Below are 27,035 nucleotides of genomic sequence, written 5' to 3' on the forward strand. Positions count from 1 at the left end.
GTCCCCATGGCTGTTCCGTGTGTCTAGATGAAGAACTGGTTGTTGAAGGTGAAGACATTGTGGTCCAGGATGAAGCGGATGAGTTGTAAAATTGCATCTGGAAACTGGCAGTTGTCGGCGTTGAGTACTGAGGCCGTTGCAGTAATGCCATAGTCGTGGCGGATGCTGGTATAGAGTGCCAAGACATCCATTGTGACGAGGAGTGCTCCTGGTTCAACTGCTCCATGTGTGCTGAGTTTCTGTAGGAAGTCCGTAGTGTCGCGACAAAAGCTGGGGGTTCTTTGTACAATGGGTTTCAGGATGCCCTCGACGTAGCTGGAGAGGTTCTCGCACAGGGTCCCATTGCCCGATACGATGGGACGGCCGGGTGTGTTTGCCTTGTGTATCTTCGTGAGGCAGTAGAGATCTCCAACGCGGGGAGTACGTGGGATGAGAGCACGGAGGGTGTTCTGAAGGTCCGGATCAAAGGTCTTGATCAGTCTGTTGAGTTGACGGGTGTGTTCTTTGGTTGGATCTGCGGGTAACTGTCTGTAGTGTTCCTCGTTGTTTAGTAATCTTGACAGTAATCCGTTCTGTTCAGTATGACGATGGCCCCTCCTTTGTCTGCTGATTTGATGACAATGTTGCGGTTGGTCTTGAGAGTGCGGATGGCGTTGCGTTGTGCCTAGGGTGATGTTCGGGGCTGTCTTGTGAGTGCGGCTGATGAATCTGGTGTTGACGCACCTCCTGACGGCTTGGGCATACATGTCAAGTCGAGGGCAGCGGCCTTCCGGAGGAGTCCAATTTGACTCTTTCCTCTTCGGTTGCTGCACTACGGATCTCTCTGTCGGCTGTTCCGGTTCATTGGCTGTCTCATTGTGTTCGCTGTTGGCCTCTTGGGGTTTGTGGAAGAACACCCGCAGCCTCATTCGCCTGATGAATTCCTGTGTGTCTGCTGCGAGACTGATGGGGTCGATTTTGGTGGTGGGGCAGAAATTGAGCCCTCGGCTGAGAACTTCGATTTCATCTGGTTGAAGTGTGTAGTCCGACAAGTTGACAATGGACTTCCCTGCAGTGGTACTGTTTTCTACTGTGGTACCGGGGGAGGCTTGGTTGCTGCTAGTGGTGGCCCACGACTTGCCTGGGCTTGCAAAATCTCACTAACTGTTCTGTCTGGAGACAATACACATCTCTTTAACCTGTGCTTAACGCTCTCTCCACTCACATTGTCTGTACCTTTAAGACTTGATTACCTGTAAAGACTCGCATTCCAACCATTATTTTGTAAATTGAGTTTGTGTCTTTCTATGTCCTGTTTGTGAACAGAACTCCCACTCACCTGACGAAGGAGCAGCGCTCCGAAAGCTTGTGGCTTTTGCTACCAATTAAACCTATTGGACTTTAACCTGGTGTTGTGAGGCTTCTTACTGTGTTAAAGATTGTCAGATGGGTTTAGGGATTGTAATTTGAAATTCAACATTTTTGTCTGAAAGGCACAAAATTGAGGGCACAGGCAGCAAGGTACAAATGATTCTTCCTTTAGCTTCAACTTTTAATTCAGAGACATGAGCGCACAGAATAGTTCGGCAGCCGGGTCCGCACACAGTAAACTCGTAGTTTGGCAATGCGCTGTCTACAAGCCCGGCGGCTGCTGCCAAGGGGCGGTCACCCTCGTTGCTACACTTCCTGTTTGGTCTTGCCTGTTCCGGATCCACAGAAAGGCAAGACGCTGTCGGGGAAGACGGTAGGCCGGCAACACAATGAAGGTAAAAGTAGAATGCGAGAGCACATTGCAACAAAGTAGCGCGGTCCGGTCAGCGCCTGGTCTTCCGGGCGGTGCAGTCTGGGCTCACCTTCCTGTTCGAACTTTGCTGTATTTCCCTGATGTTAGTGAAATCATACATTCTGTACTTTACTGTCATTAATGAACACACTTCCCGCACGTTACTGATATTAGTGAACACACTTTCAGCACGTTACTGATATTAGTGAACACACTTTCAGCACGTTACTGATATTAGTGAACACACTTTCAGCACGTTACTTATAGTGTGCTTACATACTCCCAGTGGTAGTAAGAGGGTTCAGAACTAAAGGAAGCAATGAATGCACTGTGAACATTACCAAATGTATCTTTTATTTTTGCATGAGCCCACTTGCAATATCATGGATAAAAATCTCCACATGCTTTCGTGAAACCACATGAAGTTAAATGTTATTGCATGAATTAATACAGGTATGCATGTGAATGGCTTTAAAATTTTCATTGAATTTGTAATTCTTCTTGGACATTTGCAGTTATGTACATTTTGCAAAAGTTCAAAACATTGTTCTATGAATGTGATTAAAAATCTTGGTTTCCCCGGGGAGCTGACCGGTTTTGAATGGGTTAAAATTGTTGTGCCAAGTGTCTGATGGGCCTGGATCTTGTTTCATTCTTCTGTCTCTCTTCACTCACAATTCCTCAGTGGCTGTGAAATGTTCATTTTCTAAGGCTACGTTGTCCCTTCTCAAACCAATCAAAGTCCCAAACACTGGAATTCCTTGAAATTCCCTGAAAGTGTCGTTCTTCCCAGCTTCCCTGTATACTAATGACTAATCTTCAGAATTCCTCAGCTCCCCATCTTCAAATCCTTCTTCAGCCTGCTGAATAGAGGCATCTTCGTCTTCAATTGTACATCCCAATACTCTGCCTCTGGTTTACCAACCCTCACCCTAACTCATCGTTGTCTCCTCTGCACCATCTGAGGATGACCGTTCAGTCATGCTGCCTCAATTTTCCACCTTCCCCCTCCTCTCCCCACCCCAGTTCAAAAAATACTTCACTTTGCTGTCTTCTTTCTCACGTTCTTCCTTTGACTGTTGTAAGATTCCTCCTTTTTCTGTGCAATATCTCTCCGCCTCGTAAAGCCCTCTGCAATATTCTGCTACCCTTCTCCATAAACGCCAGTGGTCCACAAAAATAAAAAGAGACCACCAGGAGCCATATTATTTTTTATTCATTTGTGGGACATGGGCCAGCATTTATTGCCCATCCCTAGTTGCCCTAAGGGCAGCTGTGAGTCAACCACATTGTTGTGGCTCTCGAGTCAGATGAAGGCCAGATCTGGTAAGGATTTCTTTCCTTAAAGGACATTAAGTTTAAGTTTATTTAGTGTCACAGGTAGGCTTATGTTAACACTGCACTGAATTTGCTGTGAAAATCCCCTAGTCACCACACTCCGGCGCCTGTTCGGGTATACTGAGGGAGAATTCAGCATGGCCAATGCACCTAACCAGCACGTCTTTTGGACTATGGGAGGAAACTGGAGCACCCGGAGGAAACCCACGCAGACACGGGGAGAATGTGCAGACCCCACACAGACAGTGACCCAAGCCAGGAATCGAACCCGGGTCTCTGGCGCTGTGAGACAGCAGTGCTAACCGCTGTGCCACTATGCCACCATAACCAGATGGGTTTTTCCGACAATCGACAGTGGTTTCATGGTCATCGTAAGACTTTTAATTCCAGATATTTTTGTTGAATTCAAATTTCACCATCTGTCGCGGCGGGATTCAAACTCGGGTCCCCAGAACATTAGCTGAGTTTCTGGATATTTAGTGTAGCGATAATACCACTAGGCCATTACCTCCTGATTGAAACCCTCCTGCAAATATTCACATTGGGTAACAGTGGGAAAGATATCCTCTCTAGTTTTTTGGATTGAATTTCAGTATTTTGATTCTCCTCACCACAGAGACGCTTGCGGGAGGCAGTCCAAGTGCTGGGTGGTGGCACTTGCCTGTTTTTCACCTATTGCACTGCTATTGGGGATGAGAAGTTTTATGCCAAGCACCTGATGCCTACTATGCGGAAGATCGTGGATCCAGAAATGGCGCATATTCTCGCTATCCGGTTTATTTCGTGGGGATTATTCCCGTGGGCAAGACGCGCGGATTCCTCTGCTCTGGTAAGTACTCCATGAGGTACAATACACAACCCCCCTGTCGCCACCAAAAGTATCCTGAACACTCCCGTGGGCTGTTGAATTTTAGCAATTCGTGAAGTGAATGCACACCTTTTATTGGCTTTATTAACCGCATTTTGATTTTGCTGTGGATCGTGTTCTCACTAATCTTAGGACTTCTGATCATCCACTTCCATCGTTCAAGTATTTGAAATTATTGCTCTGCTCGCTATGCAATCCTCCATTGATCCCGTTCCTGCTGTTGTCGGACTGGGGAATCTGGAATAATCTCAGGACAGTTTGTTATAGTGAGCACAACTGTCCCGTGAATCATAGAAATCATAGAAACCCTACAGTACAGAAGGAGGCCATTCGGCCCATCGAGTCTGCACCGACCACAATCCCACCCAGGCCCTACCCCCACATATTTACCCACTAATCCCTCTAACCTACGCACCTCAGGACTCTAAGGGGCAATTTTTAACCTGGCCAATCAACCTAACCCGCACATCTTTGGACTGTGGGAGGAAACCGGAGCACCCGGAGGAAACCCACGCAGACACGAGGAGAATGTGCAAACTCCACACAGACAGTGACCTGAGCCGGGAATCGAACCCGGGACCCTGGAGCTGTGAAGCAGCAGTGCTAACCACTGTGCTACCGTGCCGCCCTTACTGGCCATCCACAACGATTGCCCAATACTCCCCTCTCCAAATCACTGGAGACTGGACCAGTGACCCATAATGCACAGCAGGACTCCGCACAGGTCTCGACGTGCCATCCAGTTGCAGTGAACGGGGATTTGGCTGAGTACCAAATTCTCCGATCTCGCTACAGCGGGAACGTGGCGTGAATGGCCAGTAAGATCTCAACTTTCCTCCTATCTGCAATAGTTTTTATAATTAATAAAGTGAAGTGTTCAAAGAAAACGGGAGAAAAAAACATTCTTTTTTAAGTGCCCTCCTGGCTAACTTGCAACAAGGTTCGGGAGATGTATTCTGGAGAGCCCAGGACGATCTGGGAAGGTAGACAGTCCTGTGTGTGTGTGTGTGTGTGTGGAATAACTGGCTGCTGAATATTTGAGTTTTTGCCTCATTCACCAGCGATCACTGACCTGTTTCAGGAGGTGAATGTGTTTGGCCAAAAGTTCAAGAACCCGGTGGGAGTTGCGGCCGGGTTCGACAAACACGGCGAAGCAGTGGATGGCCTTTACAAGATGGGGTTCGGATTTGTGGAGGTCGGAAGCGTCACACCAAAACCCCAGGAAGGAAACTCCAGGCCCAGGCTTTTCAGACTGGAGCCTGATCAGGCCGTCATCAATAGGTACGCCCCAAGGTGCTGTGAATATAACTTCCTGTGTTATAGTTTGTGGGAAATATTTTGTGGGGGGGTGGGGGCTGGGTGCGAGTGAAACCAGTGATTCGGTTTCACCACAAAGTGAAGGAATTTCCAGAAATTATTGCTGCAGGTCACATCCCTGGGTTATACGTCACAGGAATACATGGATATATACACACAAACATACAAATTAAGAGCAGGAGTAGGCCACTTGGCCCCTCAAACCTGCTCTGCCATTGGCATGTCAGCTACGACTCTCTCCAACTTTTACAGATGCACCATAGAAAGCATTCTTTCTGGTTGTATCACAGCTTGGTATGGCTCCTGCTCTGCCCAAGACCGCAAGAAATTACAAAGGATTGTGAATAAAGCCCAGTCCATCACGCAAACCAGCCTCCCATCCATTGACTCTGTCTTCCCACTGCCTTGGAAAAGCAGCCAGCATAATTAAGGACCCCATGCACCCCGGACATTCTCTCTTCCACCTTCTTCCATCGGGAAAAAGATACAAAAGTCTGAGGTCATGTTCCAACCGACTCAAGAACAGCTTCTTCCCTGCTGCTGCTCAGACTTTTGAATGGACTTACCTCGCACTAAGTTGATCTTTCTCTACACCTTAGCTTTGACTGTAACACTGCATTCTGCACCCTCTCCTTTCCTTCTCTATGAATGGTATGCCTTGTCTGTATAGTGCGCAAGAAACAATACTTTTCACTGTATACCAATACATGTGACAATAATGAATCAAATCAGTAAAATCATGGCTGATCTAATTTTAACCTCAGATTCACATTCCTGCCTACACCTGATAGCCTCCTCCACCCCCCACGGCTTATCAAGAATCCTTCTACTTCTGTCTTAAAAGGTATTGAGGAAGAGAATTTCAAAGCTTCTACTCTGAGAGAAAAACTGTTTCCTCATCATTGGAGAAGACAGTGGAGCAGTGGTACTTTCTCCAAGGCGGCCTTCACGACACATGACAGTGCAGAGTCGCTGAGCAGAAACTGATAGCCAAGTTCCGCACACATGAAGACGGCCTAAACCGGGATGTTGGATTTATGTCACATTATCAGTAACCCCCACAGCTTGCCCCTGGTCTTGCAGAATCTCACTAGCTGTTCTGTCTGGAGACAATACACATCTCTTTAACCTGTGTTGAATGCTCCCTCCACCCACATTGTCTGTACCTTTAAGACCTGGCTGGCTGTAGAGATTTGCATTCTAATTAGTATTCTGTAACTTGATTTCTGTGTCTGTGCACTGTTTGAGAGCACATTTCCACTCCATCTGACGAAGGAGCAGTGCTCTGAAAGATTATGGTATTTGCTACCAAATAACCCTGTTGGACTTTAACCTGGTGTTGTGAGACTTCTTACTGTGTTCACCCCAGTCCAACGCCGGCATCTACACAACTGGACTAGAGCCCAGAGGCCGAGGAAAATGCTCTTGAGACACAGGCTCAGATCTCACCGTAGCAGCTGGTGGAATTTAAATGCCATGAATAAATTCTGGAATTGAAAGCTAGCCTCAGTAATGGTGATCACAAAACTGCCGTTGATTGTTGTAGAAGCTCGTGTGGTTCAATATTGTCCTTTATGGAAGGAAAGCTGCCTAACTAGCCTCTCGATTCAAAAGCAGCAAATATTGGCCTTTCCACCAATGCCCACTTTATGTGAAAGAATAAATTTTGAACAAAATGATCAATGCACCTATTACACAGAATTACTCAACATCTGAACATAATAAAACTTCCCACAGAGCGTTATAAAACAGACTTTGATGCTAAGTCACATGGCCAAAAGCTTGGTCAAACAAGTAGACTTCATTTTTTGATTTGATTTATTATTGCCACATGTATTTGTATACAGTGAAAAGTATTGTTTTTGCGCGCTATACAGACAAAGCATACCATTCATAGAGAAGGAAAGGTGAGGCTGCAGAATATAGTGTTATAGACATGATCATCTTAATATAAGGTAGGCCCATTCAAAAGTCTGATGGCAGCAGGGAAGTGTGGCACAGCTCCAGGGACCTGGGTTCGATTGCCGGCTTGGGTCACTGTCTGTGTGGAGTTTGCACGTTGTCCCTGTGTCTGCGTGGGTTTCCTCTGGGTGCTCCGGTTCCTTCCCACAGTCCAAAGATGTGCGGGTTAGGTGCATTGGCCATGCTAAATTGCCCCTTATTGTCCCGGGACGCGTAGATTGGAGGGATTACCGGGTAAATGTTTGGGATTACAGGCATATGACCTAGGTGGGATTGCTGTTGGTGTAGACTTGATGGACTGAATGGCCTCCTTCTGCACTGTAGGGATTCTATGCCTTACTCTGCTGTGTTGCTCTTAAAGGAACAATCACCACCTCTCTAAAGGGAGGCAGAGAAGCCTGAGGAGAGAATTTCAGAGCTTGGGGCACGGGCAGCTAAAGGTGTGGCCACCAATAACTGAGGAAGCTCAAGAGGCCGAGTTAGATGAGGGGAGATATCTTGGAGGGTTGTAGGGCTGGAGGAGATTACAGACAGGGAGGGGAATGCAGTGGATGAGAATTCTAAAGTTAAGTTGTTGCTTGACATGGAGTCAGTGTAAGAATCGTAGAATCCTACAGTGCAGAAGGAGGCCATTCAGCCCATCGAGTCTGCACCAAACTCAATCCCACCCAGGCCCTATCCCCATAACCTCATGCATTTACCCTAGCTAGTCCCCCTGACACTAAGGGGCAATTTAGCATGGCCAATCCACCTAACCCGCACATCTTTGGACTGTGGGAGGAAACCGGAGCACCCGGAGGAAATCCACACAGACACGGGGAGAACGTGCAAACTCCGCACAGACAGTGACCCCAAGCCGGGAATGGAACCTGGGTCCCTGGCGCTGTGAGGCAGCAGTGCTAACCACTGTGCCACCGTGCCGCAAGCGTGAGCAGAACCTGGTGTGAATGAAGGAACAAGCAGCGAGGATTCGGATGATCACAAGTTTACAGCGGGAGAATGTGGGAAGCTGGCCAGGGATGCATTGGAACTGTCAAGTCTAAAGTAATAAAAGCACGAAAGAGGCCTTTCAGCGTCCGATGAACTGAGACACGGACCAAGCTGATGAAATAGATGGTCTTGGTGATGGCGTAGGTAGGTGGTCGACGGTTCATCTAGGCTTTGGAGTTTAAACACCAGCATAGATCTAGGCGTCAGATAAGTTTGTAAAGAATCTGATTCAGCCTCTGAAAGTTGGCAGCAAGTGGGCTGGAGTCGGTAGCTAAAGAACAGAGTTTGTAGCGGGAACTGAAGACCAACAGCTTCAATCCTCCTCGTATTTAGTTGGAGGAAATTTCTGCTCATCTAGTACAAGATCTCGGCTAGGCTGTCCAAGAGTTCAGTGACAGTGCAGGAGGGGAGGGAAGGGGTGGCGGTGAGAGTTAGATCAGGGTTAATGTGAAAACCGAGTGTGTGCATTAAGGACTTTCTCAGTTAGGGTTTAATTTTGAAGGAATTGATCTATGCTGGTGTTTAAACTCCAAAGCCTCAGTCTACAAGCAGAAGGGAGCAAGATGTAGCCATGCTCAACCAGAATCCCATTCCTGATCCTTGGAGCTAATGGTGGCAGATCAGGGCCATAGGAGTGATTGGAACCCACAAACAATTTATACCACAGTATGTCTTATTGAAAATGATCCCCATTTACGTTATTGGGAGTGGGGAGTTACTCCCCCACATCTGGGATCTCTCCCAATGTTCAGTCCTGATGCCCCCGGTGATGAGATGTGGAGATTGTGTCACACAAAATACTGGGAATCTCTTCCAATATCTGATCCTGGGGTGTATTCCTGCAACGACTGAATTGGAGTGAGAAGATTCTCTCATTAAATGGGACAGGAAATCTCCCTTATTAGACAGTCCTGAGCTGTATTCCTGGGTTCAGGTCAGGTGCTGTGTACCTCCCGGGACGGTGTATGAACAAGCAAAAGTTTAAAAAAGTTTATTGATTAGTGTTGCAGGTAGGCTTACATTAACACTGCAATGAAGTTACTGTGAAAATCCCCTAGTCGCCACACTCTGGCGCCTGTTCAGGTACACTGAGGGAGAATTTAGCATGGCCAATGCACCTAATCAGCACATTTTTCGGACTGTGGGAGGAATCCGGAGCACCCGGAGGAAACCCACACAGACATGGGGAGAATGTACAAACTCCACACAGTGACCCAAACCGGGAATCGAACCCAGATCCCTGGCACTGTGAGGCAGCAGTGCAAAGCACTCCTTTGGAGAGTAGCAATACCAAGATTTTAGTGTTTTTCTTTTGTCTTTTTATCGTTCTTTTAGAAAATGCCTTTTTAAATGTGTTTCTTTTTAATCCAGGTATGGTTTTAATAGTCACGGTTATGCTGCTGTTCAACAGAGGCTTAAAGCACGGTCAGAGATCCAGGAACAGTTTACCAAAGGTAAGAGTTGGATTTGATTTGATTTAGTTTATTATTGTCACATGTATTAACATACAGTGAAAAGTATTGTTTCTTGCGCGCTATACAGACAAAGCATACCGTTCATAGAGAAGGAAAGGAGAGGGTTCAGAATGTAGAGTTACAGTCATAGCTAGGGTGTAGAGAAAGATCAACTTAATGCAAGGTAGGTCCATTCAAATGCACCAGGGAAGAAGCTGTTCTTGAGTCGGTTGGAACGTGTCCTCAGACTTTTGTATCTTTTTCCTGACAGAAGAAGGTGGAAGGGAGAATGTCCGGGGTGCGTGGGGTCCTTAATTATACTGGCTGTTTTGCTGAGGCAGCGGGAAGTGTAGACAGAGTCAGTGGATGGGAGGCCGGGTTTGCGTGATGGATTGGGCTACATTCGCTACCCTTTGTAGTTCCTTGCGGTCTTGGGCAGAGCAGGAGCCATACCAAGCTGTGATACAACCAGAAAGAATGCTTTCTATGGTGCATCTGTAAAGTGAGAGTCGTAGCTGACATGCCAAATTTGCATAGTCTCCTGAGAATTTCTGGTGCAGAGTCATTTGGGTTTGAAACATTAACTCTGTTTCTCTCTCCACAGGCGCCGCCAGACTGGTTGAGTTTTTCCAGCACTTTGTGTTTCTATTTCAGATTTCCAGCCTCCGCGGTATTTTGCGTTTGATTATGGTGACTGACTTGTACTGCACTGCTTTTGTTTCTCAGACCTGTCTCACTCTGTATTCCTTCAGTTTATTCTGTTTTGTTTAGACACAAACCCTTGTCCAGCTTTGTTTTTCTGTCTAGTTTGTGCGCAGTTTGCAAAATGTACCTCGAGGTGCAGATATTGAAATTCGAACAATTCAGCGGGGAGGGGGGAGTGGAAGAGGCAGCCTTGAGTGTAATACCGTTTCCAGTCACATGGTGGCAGCAGGGTTCATTCATGTCACACAATACCTGAAAGAAGCTTTGACTGCAACTACTGATGATCTGATGCAACAAACTAAAAATACTTTAAATACTCTGCAGGTCAGTCCCCATCCTGTGCAGGGCAACAAATAAATCAATGTTTCAAGTCTGGATACTTATCAGAATTGGAAGATCTGAAATCGTTACTTCCCAGTTTCAGATTTGGAAGTCCAAAGATGGGGAGGGGAATCCCTCTCGGCTGTTCAAAGTTCAAAATTTGGAGGACAATTGCCCAAAAGTGCTAACTTCGTCTGGGCAGCTGTCCTGCACTGGGAACCATCTGAAAGTGTGATTTAAATCGCAAACATGGGATGGTTCCTACTGTGTTATACAAATAATTACACGCAAACTCTTCTAACGTCTGGTAACTATCGTAAAGACACTGTCCAGCTCCCCCACAGGACTACCCCATGTCCCCCCACCCCCAACCCGACTCCCCCCCCCCCCCCCCCGCCACACCCCACACCCTGCAGTCCTTATCCCATCCCCAAGTCCCATTCACTCCCCTGAGATACCTATCCACCTTACAGAATACTGAGAGGCCCAGATAGAGTGGACACGGAGAGGATGTTTCCACTCGTGGGAGAGACTGGAATTCAAGGGAACAACCTCAGGATGAAGGGACGCTCCTTTAAAACTGAGATGAGGAGGAATTTCTTCAGCCAGAGGGTGGTGAATCTGAGGAACTCATTGCCACAGAGGGCTGTGGAGCCCAGGTCTTTGAGTGTCTTTAAGGCAGAGATAGATAGGTTCTTGATCAATAAGGGGATCAAGGGTGATGGGGAGAAGGCAGGAGAATGAGGATGAGAATCATATCAGCCATAATCGAATGGCGGAGCAGATTTGATGGGCCGAATGGCCTAATTCTGCTCCTATACCTTATGTTCTTATCTGCTCCCTGATCTGTAAGCTTTGATGGAAATTTTAAACTTACAGCAGCGAGGGTTGTTTAAAAAAAGGGGGGTGTCCTCCTTCAATCCGACTCTGCTGGACTACAACACTTGGCCTTGAGGGCACGCTGCGCTGCCTGGGTCTCACTCAGCTGAGTTGCAAAGTGGGGCGAGACTGGTGCAGGAGAAATTTCACACAAATGATCGGGTATGGAGTGACAGTCTGATGCTGACTGCCACGCCAAGGGAGTTACAACCCATTCATTCTTGATTCTTCCTCAACCTAATCTTCCGAGTGTTTCCAGCATTTTCTGCTGCTATTTAGCACCTAGTTACATAGACTTACATAGAACAGTACAGCACAGAACAGGCCCTTCGGCCCACGATGTTGTGCCGACCTTCATCTGAAACCAAGATCAAGCTATCCCACTCCCTATCATCCTGGTGTGCTCCATGTGCCTATCCAATAACCGCTTAAATGTTCCTAAAGTGTCTGACTCCACTATCACTGCAGGCAGTCCATTCCACACCCCAACCACTCACTGCGTAAAGAACCTACCTCTGATATCCTTCCTATATCTCCCACCACGAACCCTATAGTTATGACTCCTTGTAATAGCTCCATCCACCCGAGGAAATAGTCTTTGAACGTTCACTCTATCTATCCCCTTCATCATTTTATAAACCTCTATTAAGTCTCCCCTCAGCTTCCTCCGCTCCAGAGAGAACAGCCCTAGCTCCCTCAACCTTTCCTCATAAGACCTACCCTCCAAACCAGGCAGCATCCTGGTAAATCTCCTCTGCACTCTTTCCAGCGCTTCCACATCCTTCTTATAGTGAGGTGACCAGAACTGCACACAATATTCCAAATGTGGTCTCACCAAGGTCCTGTACAGTTGCAGCATAACCCCACGGCTCTTAAACTCCAACCCCCTGTTAATAAAAGCTAACACACTATAGGCCTTCTTCACAGCTCTATCCACTTGAGTGGCAACCTTTAGAGATCTGTGGATATGGACCCCAAGATCTCTCTGTTCCTCCACAGTCTTCAGAACCCTACCTTTGACCCTGTAATCCACATTTAAATTAGTCCTACCAAAATGAATCACCTCACATTTATCAGGGTTAAACTCCATTTGCCATTTTTCATAGTTGTACCAGTTAGTGTTTTAGCCGCCTAGCCTTTTACCTTAGCAAGTGAGATGATTAAGTGTCAATTGATTGTTTTGTAGACACCCAATACCTGATATACCAACAGGAACAGAGGATGCTGGGAAAACTCAGCAGGTCTGGCAGCATCCGTAAGGAGAGTAAACAGAGTTAACGTTTCAACTCCTTCTGACGAAGAGGCCAAAGGACTCGAAACATTAGCTCTGCTTTCTCTCCTTGCAGAGGCTGCCAGACCTGCTGAGTTTCTCCAGCCTCCTCTGTTCTTGTCTCAAATTCCAGCACCCGCAGTATTTTGCTTATTTTCCTGGATATACCAACAATGGTTTTATTCAAATTGAGATCTTCTACATTCCAATGTTTTGCAGTTTGTTACATCTTTGTGAATTTGATACCTTGCACGGTTACCCGGGGTTAAAGCCCTACTTCAGGATCTGAGCATTTTACCTGAGCTGATCATTGAGTGCAGTGCTGAGGAAGTGCTGCATTGCCAGAGGTGCACTAAAAGGGTGCAGAGGAGTTTCACCAGGATGTTGCCTGGGCTGGAGCTTTTCAGCTATGGGGAGAGGCTGGTTAGGCTGGGGTTGTTCTCCTTGGAGCAGAGAAGGCTGGGGGGGGGACCAGATTAAGGTGTACAAAATTATTAAGGATATAGAATCATAGAATCCCTACTGTGCAGAAGGAGGCCGTTCGGCCCATTGAATCTGCACCGACCACAATCCCACCCAGGCCTTATCCCTGTAGCCCCACGCATTTATCTTGCTTGTTCCCCTAACACTAAGGGGCAATTTAGCATGGCCAATCAACCTAACCCGCACATCTTTGGACTGTGGGAGGAAACCGGAGCACCCGGAGGAAACCCACGCAGACACGGGGAGAACGTGCAAACTCCACACAGACAGTGAACCGAAGCCACAATTAAACCCGGGTCCCTGGCGCTGTAAGGCAGCAGTGCTAACCACTGGGATAGATAGGAAGAAACGTTTCCCCTTAGTAGAGGGGTCAATAACCAGGGAGGATAGACTTAAGGTGAGGGGCAGGAGATTTAGATGAGATTTGAGGAAATGTTTTTTTCACCCAGAGAGTGGTGGGAATCTGGAACTCACTGCCTGAAAGGCAGGGATCCCCACAATGTTTGAGAAGCAATTAGATGAAACACCATAGCATACAAGGCTATGGGCCAAGTGCTGCCAAATGGGATTATAATAGATAGGTGCTTGATGGCCAGCACAGACAGAGTGGGCCAAATGGCCTCTTTCTATGCTGTAAAACTTTATGGGCAGGATTTTCCGGCCATGCTTGTCCCAAAACCGGAAAATCTCACCTGAGGTCAACAGACCTTTGCATTGTCCGCCCCCTGCTGGCTACGATTCCCATGGCGAGTGGGACCAGGAGAATTCCCCATCCGTGATTTTATGTTTTGTTTGTGTTTTGGAAGCGGGGAAACCTTTGGGTATCAATCTCGGGAAGAACAAGCTGTCTGAGGACGCTGCAGCTGATTATGAGGAAGGAGTCCGGCAGTTGGGTCCATTAGCTGACTACCTGGTTGTGAACCTGTCCAGTCCCAACACTCCCGGTTTAAGAGCGCTTCAGAGCAAGGAGAAGCTGCGGAACCTGCTGGAAAAGGTCAGCAAGTGGCTTTCTTACTTTTGTGCTGCCAGATCAAGCAGCTAAAATCTAACCATCCGTCTCCCGCCATTTCTGTAACTCGGAGATAGCAGTGAAGCTTGTGGATTCAAGCCCAATTCTTAAAACTGGAGGGCATAAACAAGGGCTGGCATTCCAATGCAGAAGGAGTGCTGCACTGCCAGAGGTGCAGCCTTTCAGATCAGACTTAGACTGAGTTCCCATCTGCTCTCTTGTGTGGATATAAAAGATTCAGGTCATCATTTTGAAGAAGAGAAAAAGAGTTCACCCCAGTGCCTTGGCCAATATTTATCCCTCAACCAACATCACTTTAACATATCATCCAGTCACTATCACATTGCTGCAGCTATTGGCTGCTGCAGATCATCCAATATATTTAATTATATTGCGACCCTGACTGCGTTGCGAACCCTGACTGAGTTGCGAACCCTGACCTGTCTGTGTTGCGAACCCTGACTGCGTTGCGAACCCTGACCTGTCTGTGTTGCGAACCCTGACTGCGTTGCGAACCCTGACCTGTCTGTGTTGCGAACCCTGACTGCGTTGCGAACCCTGACCTGTCTGTGTTGCGAACCCTGACTGCGTTGCGAACCCTGACCTGTCTGTGTTGCGAACCCTGACTGCGTTGCGAACCCTGACCTGTCTGTGTTGCGAACCCTGACTGTGTTGCGAACCCTGACTACACATCCAACGTATTTAATTACATTACGACTCTGACTGCACGTCCAACATGTTGACTGTAAAACATGTTGCGACTTCCTGAAATCATAAAAGACATTATATAAATGCAATTCTGTTTCTTTTGTGAATGAAGAAAGCAGATATCTATCAGAATCTATTTAATTTTTAATCCTTGCCCAGTGTTGGTTTGTATTTACTGGTCAGGAGCAAATGTTGCATTGTTTTATTTTTAAAAGGAATTTTGGGCACAGTAATTTATTTCGATCATTGCTCTGTTTGTGCTGTGAGAATATGTCACCTCTATCATTTCCATTAACATCATGTTGGTTACGGATTTTCGAGCAGCTTTTTCTGGTTCTTTTACAGGTATTGAAGGAACGCGACGCTCTGAATGTCAACCGGAAGCCGGCTATACTTTTAAAAATTGCTCCAGACCTGACAGCTGAAGATAAAAAAGATATTGCTCATGTTGTATTGGAGGTGAGGACAGCGCAATTTAGAGCAATTAAACCTCAAATGAGGCCAGGTTCATTTTCCCCACCTATAGCCTGATCATAGGTCTGCATTTGTAGAAAATGTGCTGATTTAATCCTTGGATTTTGGATTTTCAGTGATTTTGAAAAAAAGTTAGGAAGAATTTTCCGTTTGGTTCATTGTTTAGGTAAAGACAGAGGAGGAGGTTCTTATTCATAGAATCCCGACAGTGCAGAAGGAGACCATTCAGCCCATCGAGCCTGCTCCAACACCAATCCCACCCAGGCCCTATCCCCATAACCCCACATATTTACCCGGCTAGTTCCCTCTAACACTAAGGGAAAATTCAGCATGGCCAATCAACCTAACCTGCACGTCTTTGGAGTGTGGGAGGAAACCGGAGCACCCGGAGGAAACCCACGCAGACACGAGGAGAAAGGTGCAAACTCCACACAGATAGTGACCCAAGTCAGGAATCGAACCCGGGTCCCTGGTGTTGTGAGGCAGCAGTGCTAACCACTGTTCCACTGTGTAACATAGCTGAGAGGGTGTATCTGAGAGTGATCTTGCGTTTCAGAATTCAGCCTTTCGGGGCTAGATTTGCAATTGTTCCTTTTCTCTGTATCTGTGTGCTTTGTAGAATGGGGTAATGCAGTGGGAGGGGCTGGGCCTGTTGGGTCATTGCATTGTTCTGACTATCCAGCTACTATGTGCAACCCTCCACCTGATGTCCTCCTGTTCCAACTTGCAGCTGGGAGTTGACGGTCTAATCGTGACAAACACTACAGTCAGCAGGCCACAGTCTCTTCAAGACCCACTGCAGACTCAGCCTGGGGGCTTGAGTGGGAGGCCACTGAAGGAAATGTCAACACAGACTGTGAATGACATCTATTTACTAACCAAAGGTATCATTCAGCACAAATCGCATCAGTGACTGGGAGTTCAAATTCAACATTGGGCTCGGAGGCCAGTCACCGAGTGGCCCCAGTGGCACCGTAATGAACATAAAGGCAGAAAATGTACTTACTTTAAATGCAGGTTTATCACTCCATACAAAAATATTACGGTGCAGAAGGAGGCTATTTGGCCCATCATGGCCATACTGGCTCTCCAAGTGAGCATCATTTCTAAGTGCCGTTCCTTTGCATTTTCCCTGTCCCCTGATGCATTGTTCCTCTTCAAGTAACCATCTTTTGATCGCCTGTATTGAAGCTGCCTCTGCTACACTTCCAGGCAGTGCATTCCAGACCCAAACTGTTCGTTTCCTTGCATCACATTTGCTGCTTTTGCAAATCACTTTAAATCTGTGGTCTCTTGTTCTCGATCCTTTTACGAGTGGGAAGAGTTTCTCCTTATCTGTCCCCTATTTACTTCTCCCTTTCTACTCTGTCCCCTATTTACTTCTCCCTCTCTACTCGGCCTGCCCCACTCGTCATTTTGAACATCTCTATCAAATACCCTCTTAGTTTTCTTGATCCAAATTCCCAGATATACTCACTGGGACTGTGTCTGTCTCAGGATGAGCTCATGTGCCACTGACTGGTACAACAAAGATCGTGGGGGCGATTCTCCCAACTCTCTCAGCGCAGCGGGCCAGGAGACATAAGCAGAGGCCGTTTAGTGGGCTCCCGGCTGGGTACCATGGTCTCCATGTGGCTCTGGTACTAAGATTTCTGGCGGCAGCAGCTCCGCGCCACTTTCTGGAGCTGATTAAAATATTTAAATGTATATTTGCCTTCCAGTAGCGGTGTTTCACTCCAGCGGGGTTTACAACAGCTCCCCACTCACGGGGAGCTGGCGGCCCGACCCCGCTGGAGTGAAGGCAGGCCCTGGAGGCCCCTGGGAGGTCAGGGGTAAGGGGTGGGGTGTTCTCCCTGGGCATTGCCGGCCTAGCAGTGCCAACCTGGCCCCCTGGCACTGCCCAAGGGGCAAAGAGGCAATGCCCAGGGGGCACCTTGGCACAGCCCATCGGGCATCGGGTAGTGTCAGGGGGTAAGGTCAGGGGCGGTGGGGCCTATTGGTGGGGCGAGGCCTGTGGGGGAAGAGATTGGTGGGGGTGGGGGGGGGGGTCCCGCTGCCACTCTGTAGTCGGGATCAGTAGCAGAGGGAGGGAGGACAGCGACCAGGGCTGGCCGTCGTGGTGGTGGTGGGGTGCAGCCTGCTTGGTGAGGGGGGGGGGGGTTGGGGCTGCGGAGGGGGGAGGGGGGTTGGGGCTGCTGGGGGGTGGGGAGCGGTCCCCATCCATAACGTATCTTATTGTTGCTGTGCTTCCTTCTACAGGAAAAATTCCCATTATTGGGGTGGGGGGAATCAGCAGTGGAGCTGATGCCCTTGAGAAAATCCGCGCAGGAGCCACTTTGATCCAGTTGTACACGGTTTTGGTATACGAAGGACCCCCTGTGGTAAACAAAATCAAACGTGAACTAGAGCAGCTGTTAAAGTAAGTTTGCACCAAAATATTGTTAATATTATTAGACTGTTAAAAATGTTGCTTTCCCAGTAAAACAACGCACCGGCTACAGGGCATTTTATAACCTCTTGATTTTGGGGCGATGTGTTTGTTGGAACAGGTAAAATGTTCCTGCTTGTGAAAGATCAATTTCCTGAGAATGTAGACTTATTGGAGAGGAATATCCATTGAAACTGGCAGCGTGATATTGTACTCGAGCCTATTGAAGTCCCATTCACAATCCATTGTAGCTGCTATGAAAGTAAGATCAATATTCTACCAATCCCATACTGACGCACAAGGTGTGCAACTTGACATTGAACACTACATTGGAGGGTGCGATATAGATTGTCTTTGGTGCTCTCTGGGTAATCATTGCTGGATGGTGCAACAGGCAGTGCCACACACCATCAAGTCATGGGTTCAGCCCTCCGGGCCTCTGTGCTCCCGGCTTCTAACTAATTCCAGGGAGCAGGCACCCCTTAATCAACATTGAGTTCAACCACATCAGAGCATGAACTCTCTTTCCACCTTCACCCCATTTCCATTTATTTTACTTCTTTTCATCTAATTCATCCATCTTTATCACTTTATATTCTTACATTTATTTTTCCAAAGTCTTGCTTCCCGTCTTGTTTCCCAACACACACACACACACACACACACACACACACACACACACCCCCCCCCCCCCCCCCCCCCCCACTTGGGCTAAATGCCACATTCCTCAGGTTGTCCTCTGACATTCTGCACCTTTGTTCTGCCACTTACACATTCCAATCTCTTAATGGACGCTCTTAGCACCATTCTCAGCCTTTATCATCACCATTTACATTCCCTTTGTATTTTTGTCTATGCCAGTCCTATCAATTACCCCCACCCCCTCAGCCTCAAAGTATAAATCTTGTCCAATTTTCCTTCTCCTCCGCTTTGACAAAGGGTCATCCAGACTCGAAGCGAATGAAGAGTTTGTCGTATGAGGAACGGCTGAGGACTCTGGGTCTGTACTCATTGGAGTTTAGAAGGATGAGGGGGGATCTTATTGAAACTTACAGGATACTGGAAGGCCTGGATAGAGTGGACGTGGAGAGGATGTTTCCACTAGTAGGAAAAACTAGAACCAGAGGGCACAACCTCAGAATAAAGGAACGATCCTTTAAAACAGAGATGAGGAGGAATTTCTTCAGCCAGAGAGTGGTGAATCTGTGGCACTATTTGTCACAGAAGGCTGTGGAGGCCAGGTCATTGAGTGTCTTTAAGGCAGAGATAGATAGATTCTTGATTGATAAGGGGATCGGGGTTATGGGGAAAAAGCAGGAGAATGGGGATGAGAAAAATATCAGCCATGATTGAATGGTGGAGCAGATTCGATGGGCTGAGTGGCCTAATTCTGCTGCCATGTCTTATGGAAATGTTGGCTCTATTCTCTCTCCACAGAGGCTGTCAGACCTGCTGAGATTTTCCAGCATTTTCTGTTTCAATCCCTGAATCAGATCCTGTCATTTTGTCATACTGTTCAAGTCATGGTAACGGATCCATGGGTTCAATTAGCTCTTCTGGTTTCAAGTATCAAACTCTCGTGATATGATTTTGTCACCTTGGGCAATGAGGGCAACATCTTCTGTGTTTCTACAGGCAATCCCTCAGTCCATCAACAATTATATATTTTTTTTCTTTAAAGGGAACAAGGATTTTCCAGTGTTGTGGAAGCAGTGGGTGCTGATCACAGGCCTTGAGAGATGCCACGAGCAGCACTCGTAATGAACAATGTTTAAGTTGGGCCTGTTGCTCCAATCGAAGCAGGCGTTGTGTAGTCACGTGCGAACAAGAGGAGCGACGGGGTGGTTTGAACATGAAGCCAGGTGATTACTGACACCTTCGGGTGTTCAAACTGAAGAAGAATGAGGAGGCCTCATGGCTACACAGCTAAGGGCTGCGATTGCTAGGTTTTGTACAAATTAATGCTGTGTGATCAATTTACAGCCTGGTGTGTTTGACTGTCAGTGAAGGAATGATCAAGATGTACCCGCAAGTGTTCTTTGAACAATAATTTTCAAAAATAGCCTGAATAAATAATGTACTTCTCAGCTGCTAAAGGGTGGATAAAGATACTTGTGTTCATGTGTCACAGTTGGATCAATCAATCTGTGCCTGTCTCTTACTCCAGTTACTACAATAACAGTTTGTCATCAGACTTTTGAATGGATCTACCTCACACTAAGTCGATCTTTCTCCACACCCTAGCTATGACTGTAACACTACATTCTGCACTCTCTCCTTTCCTTCTCTTTGAACGGTATGCTTTGTCTGTATAGCGTGCAAGAAACAATACTTTTCACTGTCTACCAATACACGTGACAATAAATCAAATCATGTCAACAGTCACATCACCAACCCACGTGCTGATGAGGGAAGCTGATGGTCGATGTATTTCCTGCTTCAATCTAACTTCCCCCATTCCCGCATCCTGAGCTTGTCCATGACTGTGCCTGCAAGACCCCTGTTCCAGGAATGAATTGCTTTCCAATCTGTCCTCGGCTTGTTCCTTCTTCCTGGGGTTGTGCTTTAACTTGAAAATGCTTCTCAGTTTTATCCCTCTCTGTTGGACTTTGGTGTTTTTGAAAATCTACGGAGGTTCAACTGGACTCTTGGCATAACTCGGGGAGTCCAAAATAACCCAGTAGAGACCAGCAGCAATGCAGTGGCATCAGATTGCCACTGTTTACAGGGTTTCTCTGCCAGCCTTGCAAGAAACTGAACCCCCAGCCTCGTACAAAGCAAATTTGCCAAGGTGGTGGCACTGGGGGAGGTAGAGATTTGCTTTGCCAGAACTGCCTAATTCTCACTGGTTCAATGGGGCCTGCAGTTAATTGGGCAGAAGTTAAGAAGCAGCAAATTGATAAAAAGACAACCTGGAGTATGAGAAAGAGCCAGTTAGTAATATAAAACTGGTGAATACCTCTTGTTTCCTCTTGTGGAGGAATCTTAGGGACATAGGTCTTATCTTTTTAGACAGATGAGGAGTGATTTTTTTTTGTTTTTGTGTGTGGAATTCTCTTTCCCAGAAGGTCGTGTAGGCTGGGTTTTACATTTATTCAAGACTGAGTTAGATATATCTTTCATAGATAAGGGAATCAAGGTTCATGGGGGCAGATAGGAAAGTGGAGCTGAGAGTACAGCCAGATCAGCCATGAATCTTATTGAAAGGTAGATCAGGCTCAAATCTCCTGCTCCTGAGTCCTATGTATGTTCCCAGTGGGGTCAATGCTACAAGGTGCTGGCAAACACAGCCTGAGGTTTATGCCAAGGTGATGCCTTGTGGACGTTAAGTTTAGAGTCTTGCAGAGAACGTCCTTCTGCCCTCTTTCAAAGCTGATGATTTCTAGCCGATCCAATTAACTCAGTCTTCTGACAGAGATTGACTTCAAGGCATCTCTTTGTACAACTCCAGGAACCAGATTGTGAGCTTGTGTCTTGCTAGTCTGAACTGACTAGTTTATAAGTTCTGGTCTGATCAGAGCCTGGTACAGTTGCAATAGGATTGCCTCAAAACATACACTGTACTAACTGAATAACATAGAAATTTAAAATTCCATCTGCATATCAGCACTGATTCTCCCTCCGCTTTCACAACCACATCCCACGATGATTATTCATTGGTCTCATTTATCAAGCAGCTGATGTCCAGCTGGCACTGACATTCCATTCAGGGAATGGTGGCTCCTGGGAATTTTTTTATTGGAGGATTCCCACAGATTGCATTCTGGACTGGACTTGTTCGGAAGGCCTCTCTATGTGACTGAATGGGATTGTGACATTTGGGTGCAGGTAAGTAGGTACCTGGAGCTATACCCACTGGGATTGCTCGCACGCTAACAGAAGCAGAGAGGGAAATAAACATTGAGAAAATTTCATCATTTTCTGGGACAGATAAATTCATTGAAATCTTTTTCAAGATGACATGTTGGGATTCAAATTTACAGCCTCTGGGTTGCTTGTCCAATACAATTAGTAACTGTATCTATTCGATTAGACGTGGCTGTGCTAAAATGATATGCATAGGGCCTGATTTTACCAAATCGCGGTAAAGTTGGGCGTTGGGCCTATACCGCGGTCTGCACCCGATTCCAAGCAGATCGTGGCTTTACCGACACCCAATTCAGGCGCGGGCCGGACCCGCGCCCAAATTGGGCGGCCTGACAATTTAAATGTATTTGCATGTATTTAAATCGACTTAATGAACCGCGCGCCCAACTCTACCGCCAAATCCTACTTTACCGTCTTCTGGCCCGATCCGCGCCCGCGCTGTAACCGACCTGCAAAATAAAAGTCTGAAGTCGCCGCTGCAGCCTCCGAAGAGCGGGGTCAGAGACTGCAACGGCTCTCTGACCCAGGTCATCCTCTGGTCGGGGCGGGAGGGGGGTGGGAGGAGGAGAGGGGGTGTGACGTCTCATCCCCTGGGGGGGGCGGGTGGGAGGGGAGGGGGTGTGATGCCTCATCCCCTGGTGGGGGATGGGAGGGGAGGGGGTGTGACCGATCCTCCCCGGGGGGGGGGGGGGATGGGAGGGGAGGGGGTGTGATGCCTCATCCCCTGGTGGGGGATGGGAGGGGAGGGGGTGTGACCGATCATCCCCTGGGGTGGGGGGGCTCCACTGCCTGTCTGCGGCCGATCCCTCCTGGCACCATCACTGCTACACAACCAGCCACAGCCATCTCTCTCACACCTGCAGGGAAGAGTAATCTTTGGCTGGTAGTGTCCCAGTGATGGTGCCAGGAGGGATCGGCCGCAGACAGGCAGCGGAACCCCCCCGACCAGAGGATGATTGTCAGAGAGCCGCTCTCTCCGCTTTCTGCTTTTTTGTTTCGTGCCCGGGCGCGCTGTCAGATTTTTTTCGAACTGCGCATGCACAGTTCAGAGCTCCGATCGGTACGCCAGCGCTAAGCCCCGCCCACAGCGCGGAACGGGCCGGAGCCAACAAAACGCGTATGGGCGTGCTGGAAAGAGAATTCCAGGCGCGGATCTATTTGACGCCCAGATCCGGCACTTAGACTCAAAATGGTAAAATTCCCCCCATAGTAGTTTCCAACTTCTACATGCGACTGTAAAGATCGGCACTTCCTCAGGAAGAAGGTTATTGTGATGATAGTGCATCAGCAATTTATCAATAGTTAACAAAGCCTACATTCTTTGTAAATCTCTTGTCTCTGACTTACTAAATGTGGCACAGTGGTTAGCACTGCTGCCTCACAGCGCCAGTGACCCGGGTTCGATTCCCAGCTTGCGTCACTGTGCGGACTCGGCACGTTCTCCCCGTGTCTGTGTGGGTTTCCTCCGGATGCTCCAGTTTCCTCCCACAGTCCGAAAGATGCGCTGGTTAGGTGAATTGGCCATGCTAAATTCTCCCTCAGTGTACCTGAACAGGTGCCAGAGTGTGGCAACAAGGGGATTTTCACAGTAACTTCATTGCAGTGTTAATGTAAGCCTACTTGTAACTAATAAATAAACTTAAAAATGACATTTTGTGTGGAACAGAATCCTGCATTAATTCTGGCAATTGAATGTGATGATATCAGCCCGACTCAAAATAACAAACAGGCCTACTTAAAATGGGGACCTTGATGATGGAAGTGAACACTTTGTACAGGTGAAGCAGTTAGTATATCTACCAATCACATTACATTGTGCATTCCTCCCCCACCACCATCGAGAGCAATTTTTAAAAGCGGCATCTCGGCCTTTTGGCTAAGATGCAAATGAGATCAAGCCTTGGAGGAGGTGAGTCTGCACCTACTCCAATCAGCTTGGCTCATGTAGATCAGGCCCAAGACAGGTGTGAAGGCCCTGTCTTGTCAGCCTGGATCGGAAATGTCTCAACTTGTTGAGACTCTGAATTGGACTTGATTTGATTGAATTGGAAAAGTATTTTTTTTAAATTCCCCATCACCACCTGGAGCAATAAGCTGTGAAATAATGTTTTCCTGGCTCTCATTGGAACCCATTCTAAATAAACATTCTTCTTCAGGACACAGCAGTTCTCACTGGCCCCAGTGTCTGCCCCCTCGGTGTGAATGTTTCAATCACAGTGATAGGACTCGGGTATGATTCAGTGATCCCTAAACCCTCGCTCCTAATGTACCCCAGAGCAAAGGGACATAGGGCTGAACCTCAGTCGGACATGAGCCGGGGGTCAGTGTACCGGCAGCAGACACACACTAATCAGTAGATGAGGAGCATCATAGACCATTCCTCACTCCGAGTCGTCCTCACCCTCCTGTATTGATCGGTACGAAGACCTCTGGGACACTGTGAATGGCAAAGATTTTTCTCAGTTTATCGATGCTGGCAGTTATCGTGGATTTCATCAACTGGACATCCAGCCACTTTGAGAATGCGTCCAATAATGTTAGAAATATACGGCCTATAAAATCGATATGTATTCTTGTCCAGGGTCTGCCCAGCCACCCCCAAGGATGCACATTAACCAACAGTGGCAAAGCCCGTTGAGCTGGACAACTGGGGCATTGACTAACCATCCTCTCTATTTCTCTATCCAGGCCCATGTGCCACCGCACAACTTCTGGTTAATGATTTCATTCTGCTATTCAGAGTCTTCCTTGGGGAGGGACTATAACCCTAGACCCCACAACAACACTCCAGCTTCACATGTTATCTCCATTCTCCTTTATTCATAGAGATTAAGAAGCTCTGACTTCTCGTATCGCACTCTTTGCATGACCGCTTTCTTCACCTTCGATAATACTGGGTCCACATCTTTTTGCTTCACTGAGACTGACAAGGACTCTATCATATGCAGTGCCAACACTATCTCTTGGGAAACTGGCGATGGTGCCACTGTCTGTGGCAATGGCAACCTGCTGAGTGCATCTGCATTTAGCATCTGTGTTCCCGGCTGATGCTGAAACATATGGTTGTACGCAGCCAATAAGAGAGCCCACCTCTGCAAAAGACAACTTGCAATACTATTGGTGGCATTGACTTCTGTGACTAAGCCCAGCAATGGCTTGTGATCCAAAACCATTATAAAATGCCGACTATAAACGTACTGATGAAACTTTCTGACTGCATATACAAGCTTTCCTTAATGATTTGGGAATATTTATTTTCCGCATCTGACAACATTCTGAAGACAATTGGCCTTTCTGCTCCATCATCCATTCTGAAGGACAGAACTGCTCCCACTCCATGTAGTGATGCATCGCAAGTTACCACCAATGACTTGGTTGGATCCTCGTGCGCCAATAATGCTGACAAATACAAGCCATGTGTGATATTTATAAATGCCTCTCTCTGGTCTTCTCCATCTTTGATGTTTCTTTAACAATTGGTGAACAATAGTAGTTCACTGTTCCGAGCAATGATTTTAATTCGGAAACGTTTCTTGACTGTGGAGCCTCTTTTTCTTTTACTTTGTCTTCCAAGGGATACGACCCTAAACCTAAATAAGTAACTTTGTCTGCTTGGAAAGTACATTTCTCCCGCTTCAGCCTAACACCTGCTCCTTTAGAACTTCCTCCAGATTTGCCCTGCATTCTTCAGGTGTGGTCCTGGATTGAAAACATCGTTGAGATAAACTACCACATTCATGATGCCTTGTAATAGACTTTCCATTGGACGTTGGAAAATGGCACAGGCTGATGAGGCCCCTAAACGCAAGCGTGTGTACTGGTATAAACCCTTGTGAGTGTCAATGGTTACCAACTTCTGTGAATCTTCGTCCAATTCCAAGCGTGACCGAGGTCTAACTTGGTGTATTTTAAATCTCCAACTAGTGTGGTGTAGAGATCTCCAATTTTAAGAATTGGGTATCAGTCTATTTGAGCTCCTCTATTGACTGTTAATTTATAATCCCCACAAATTCTTACAGTCCAATCCAGTTTTAGGACAGGGACTATGGGTGCTGTCCATTCTGAAAATTGAACAGCCTTTATGAAACCCAAATCTTCCAGTCTTTTGAGCTTGACTTCAACTTTATGATGTGTGGCATAAGGCACTGGGCGAGCCCTGAATAATGCTGATGTTGCCTCCAAATTCAGATATACTTTAGCGTTAGCTCCCCTTATACGTCTGAATTCATTTTGGAAAACCTTGGAATATTTACATTGCCGTTCCTGAAAACTTCCATCTCTCAGATTTAATATCTCTAAACAATTCAGTTTGATCTGCTCAAACCAATCACATATCCCAGTAAACGAGATCGATGCCCCTTACTTACCGAAACAGGTAACTGTGCCATCTGATCCTTGCAGGACTGTTGCTGCCCCTAAAGTCTGACGCGTTTCTCCAGTATACATAAACAATATCGCTCCAGACTCGTTCAATCTCAATGCTCGGAGGCCTTTTCGGAGGTAACAAAATGCCTGCTCCCCATGTCTGTAGCTCCAACCCCTGTGTCGACCTATTTTAAGAGGCCTGCCATTTACTACCAAGGCTATCTCTATAGGGAGTATTTGTTCAGTTGGACCTGGTTAATGGTAAATGATTTGTCACATTCCTTATATAGTTTCTTCAAGGCGTTAAACCAGGTTTTTCTGGTTGTGGTTTTTCTGCACATTCTGTTCTGACACCTTCACTCTGAACCCCACTTGTAAATGACCCTTTTTGTTGCACCTCAAACACATCATTCCTACATCGGCAAGCTTCTTGGGGAGTGTTCTCCCCCACATTGAAAACAAACTTCTGCCCTCGATGCTGTATCCCTTTTATTGGACTCTTCAGTACCCGCATTCGGGTTGTCCTTCAGAACAGTTGTTTGCTGCCATAAGTGACTTACCTCATTTGGCACATCTGCACATTCAGTTGCCTGAGCCAGCTCCACAACTTTTCCTAGAGAGATTTTGGTCTCAGCCAATATCTTCTTTTGTATAATTGGACTGTTTATCAAACACAGACCAAACGGTCCCTCAACATTTCTCCTAAAGCTGAACCTCCTCAAGCTGCAGACACAGCCTTGGATCACAACATTATCCAGGAGCCCCAATATGCTGCAGCCTTGATACATCACCTGTCCTGCCAAACTTAATGTGTTCTAATTCAATTACTTATTTG

At 47.0% G+C, this 27,035-nt stretch overlaps 1 protein-coding gene across 1 annotated transcript; it reads left to right on the forward strand.

Annotated features, from left to right (window-relative positions):
- The first annotated feature begins 1,670 nt into the window (after positions 1–1,670).
- dhodh (dihydroorotate dehydrogenase) lies at positions 1,671–20,173 on the forward strand. The gene is made up of 9 exons (XM_078210679.1): positions 1,671–1,745; positions 3,717–3,929; positions 5,050–5,249; positions 9,609–9,691; positions 14,156–14,343; positions 15,412–15,525; positions 16,271–16,424; positions 17,800–17,959; positions 19,650–20,173. Exons 1-9 carry the CDS (start codon positions 1,740–1,742, stop codon positions 19,702–19,704), a joined length of 1,173 nt encoding a protein of 390 aa, XP_078066805.1. The 5' UTR covers positions 1,671–1,739; the 3' UTR covers positions 19,705–20,173.
- The last annotated feature ends 6,862 nt before the right edge of the window (positions 20,174–27,035 follow it).

This window comes from Mustelus asterias, chromosome 4, assembly GCF_964213995.1.
Source record: "Mustelus asterias chromosome 4, sMusAst1.hap1.1, whole genome shotgun sequence".
In the NCBI taxonomy this organism is placed as follows: Eukaryota; Metazoa; Chordata; class Chondrichthyes; order Carcharhiniformes; family Triakidae; genus Mustelus; species Mustelus asterias.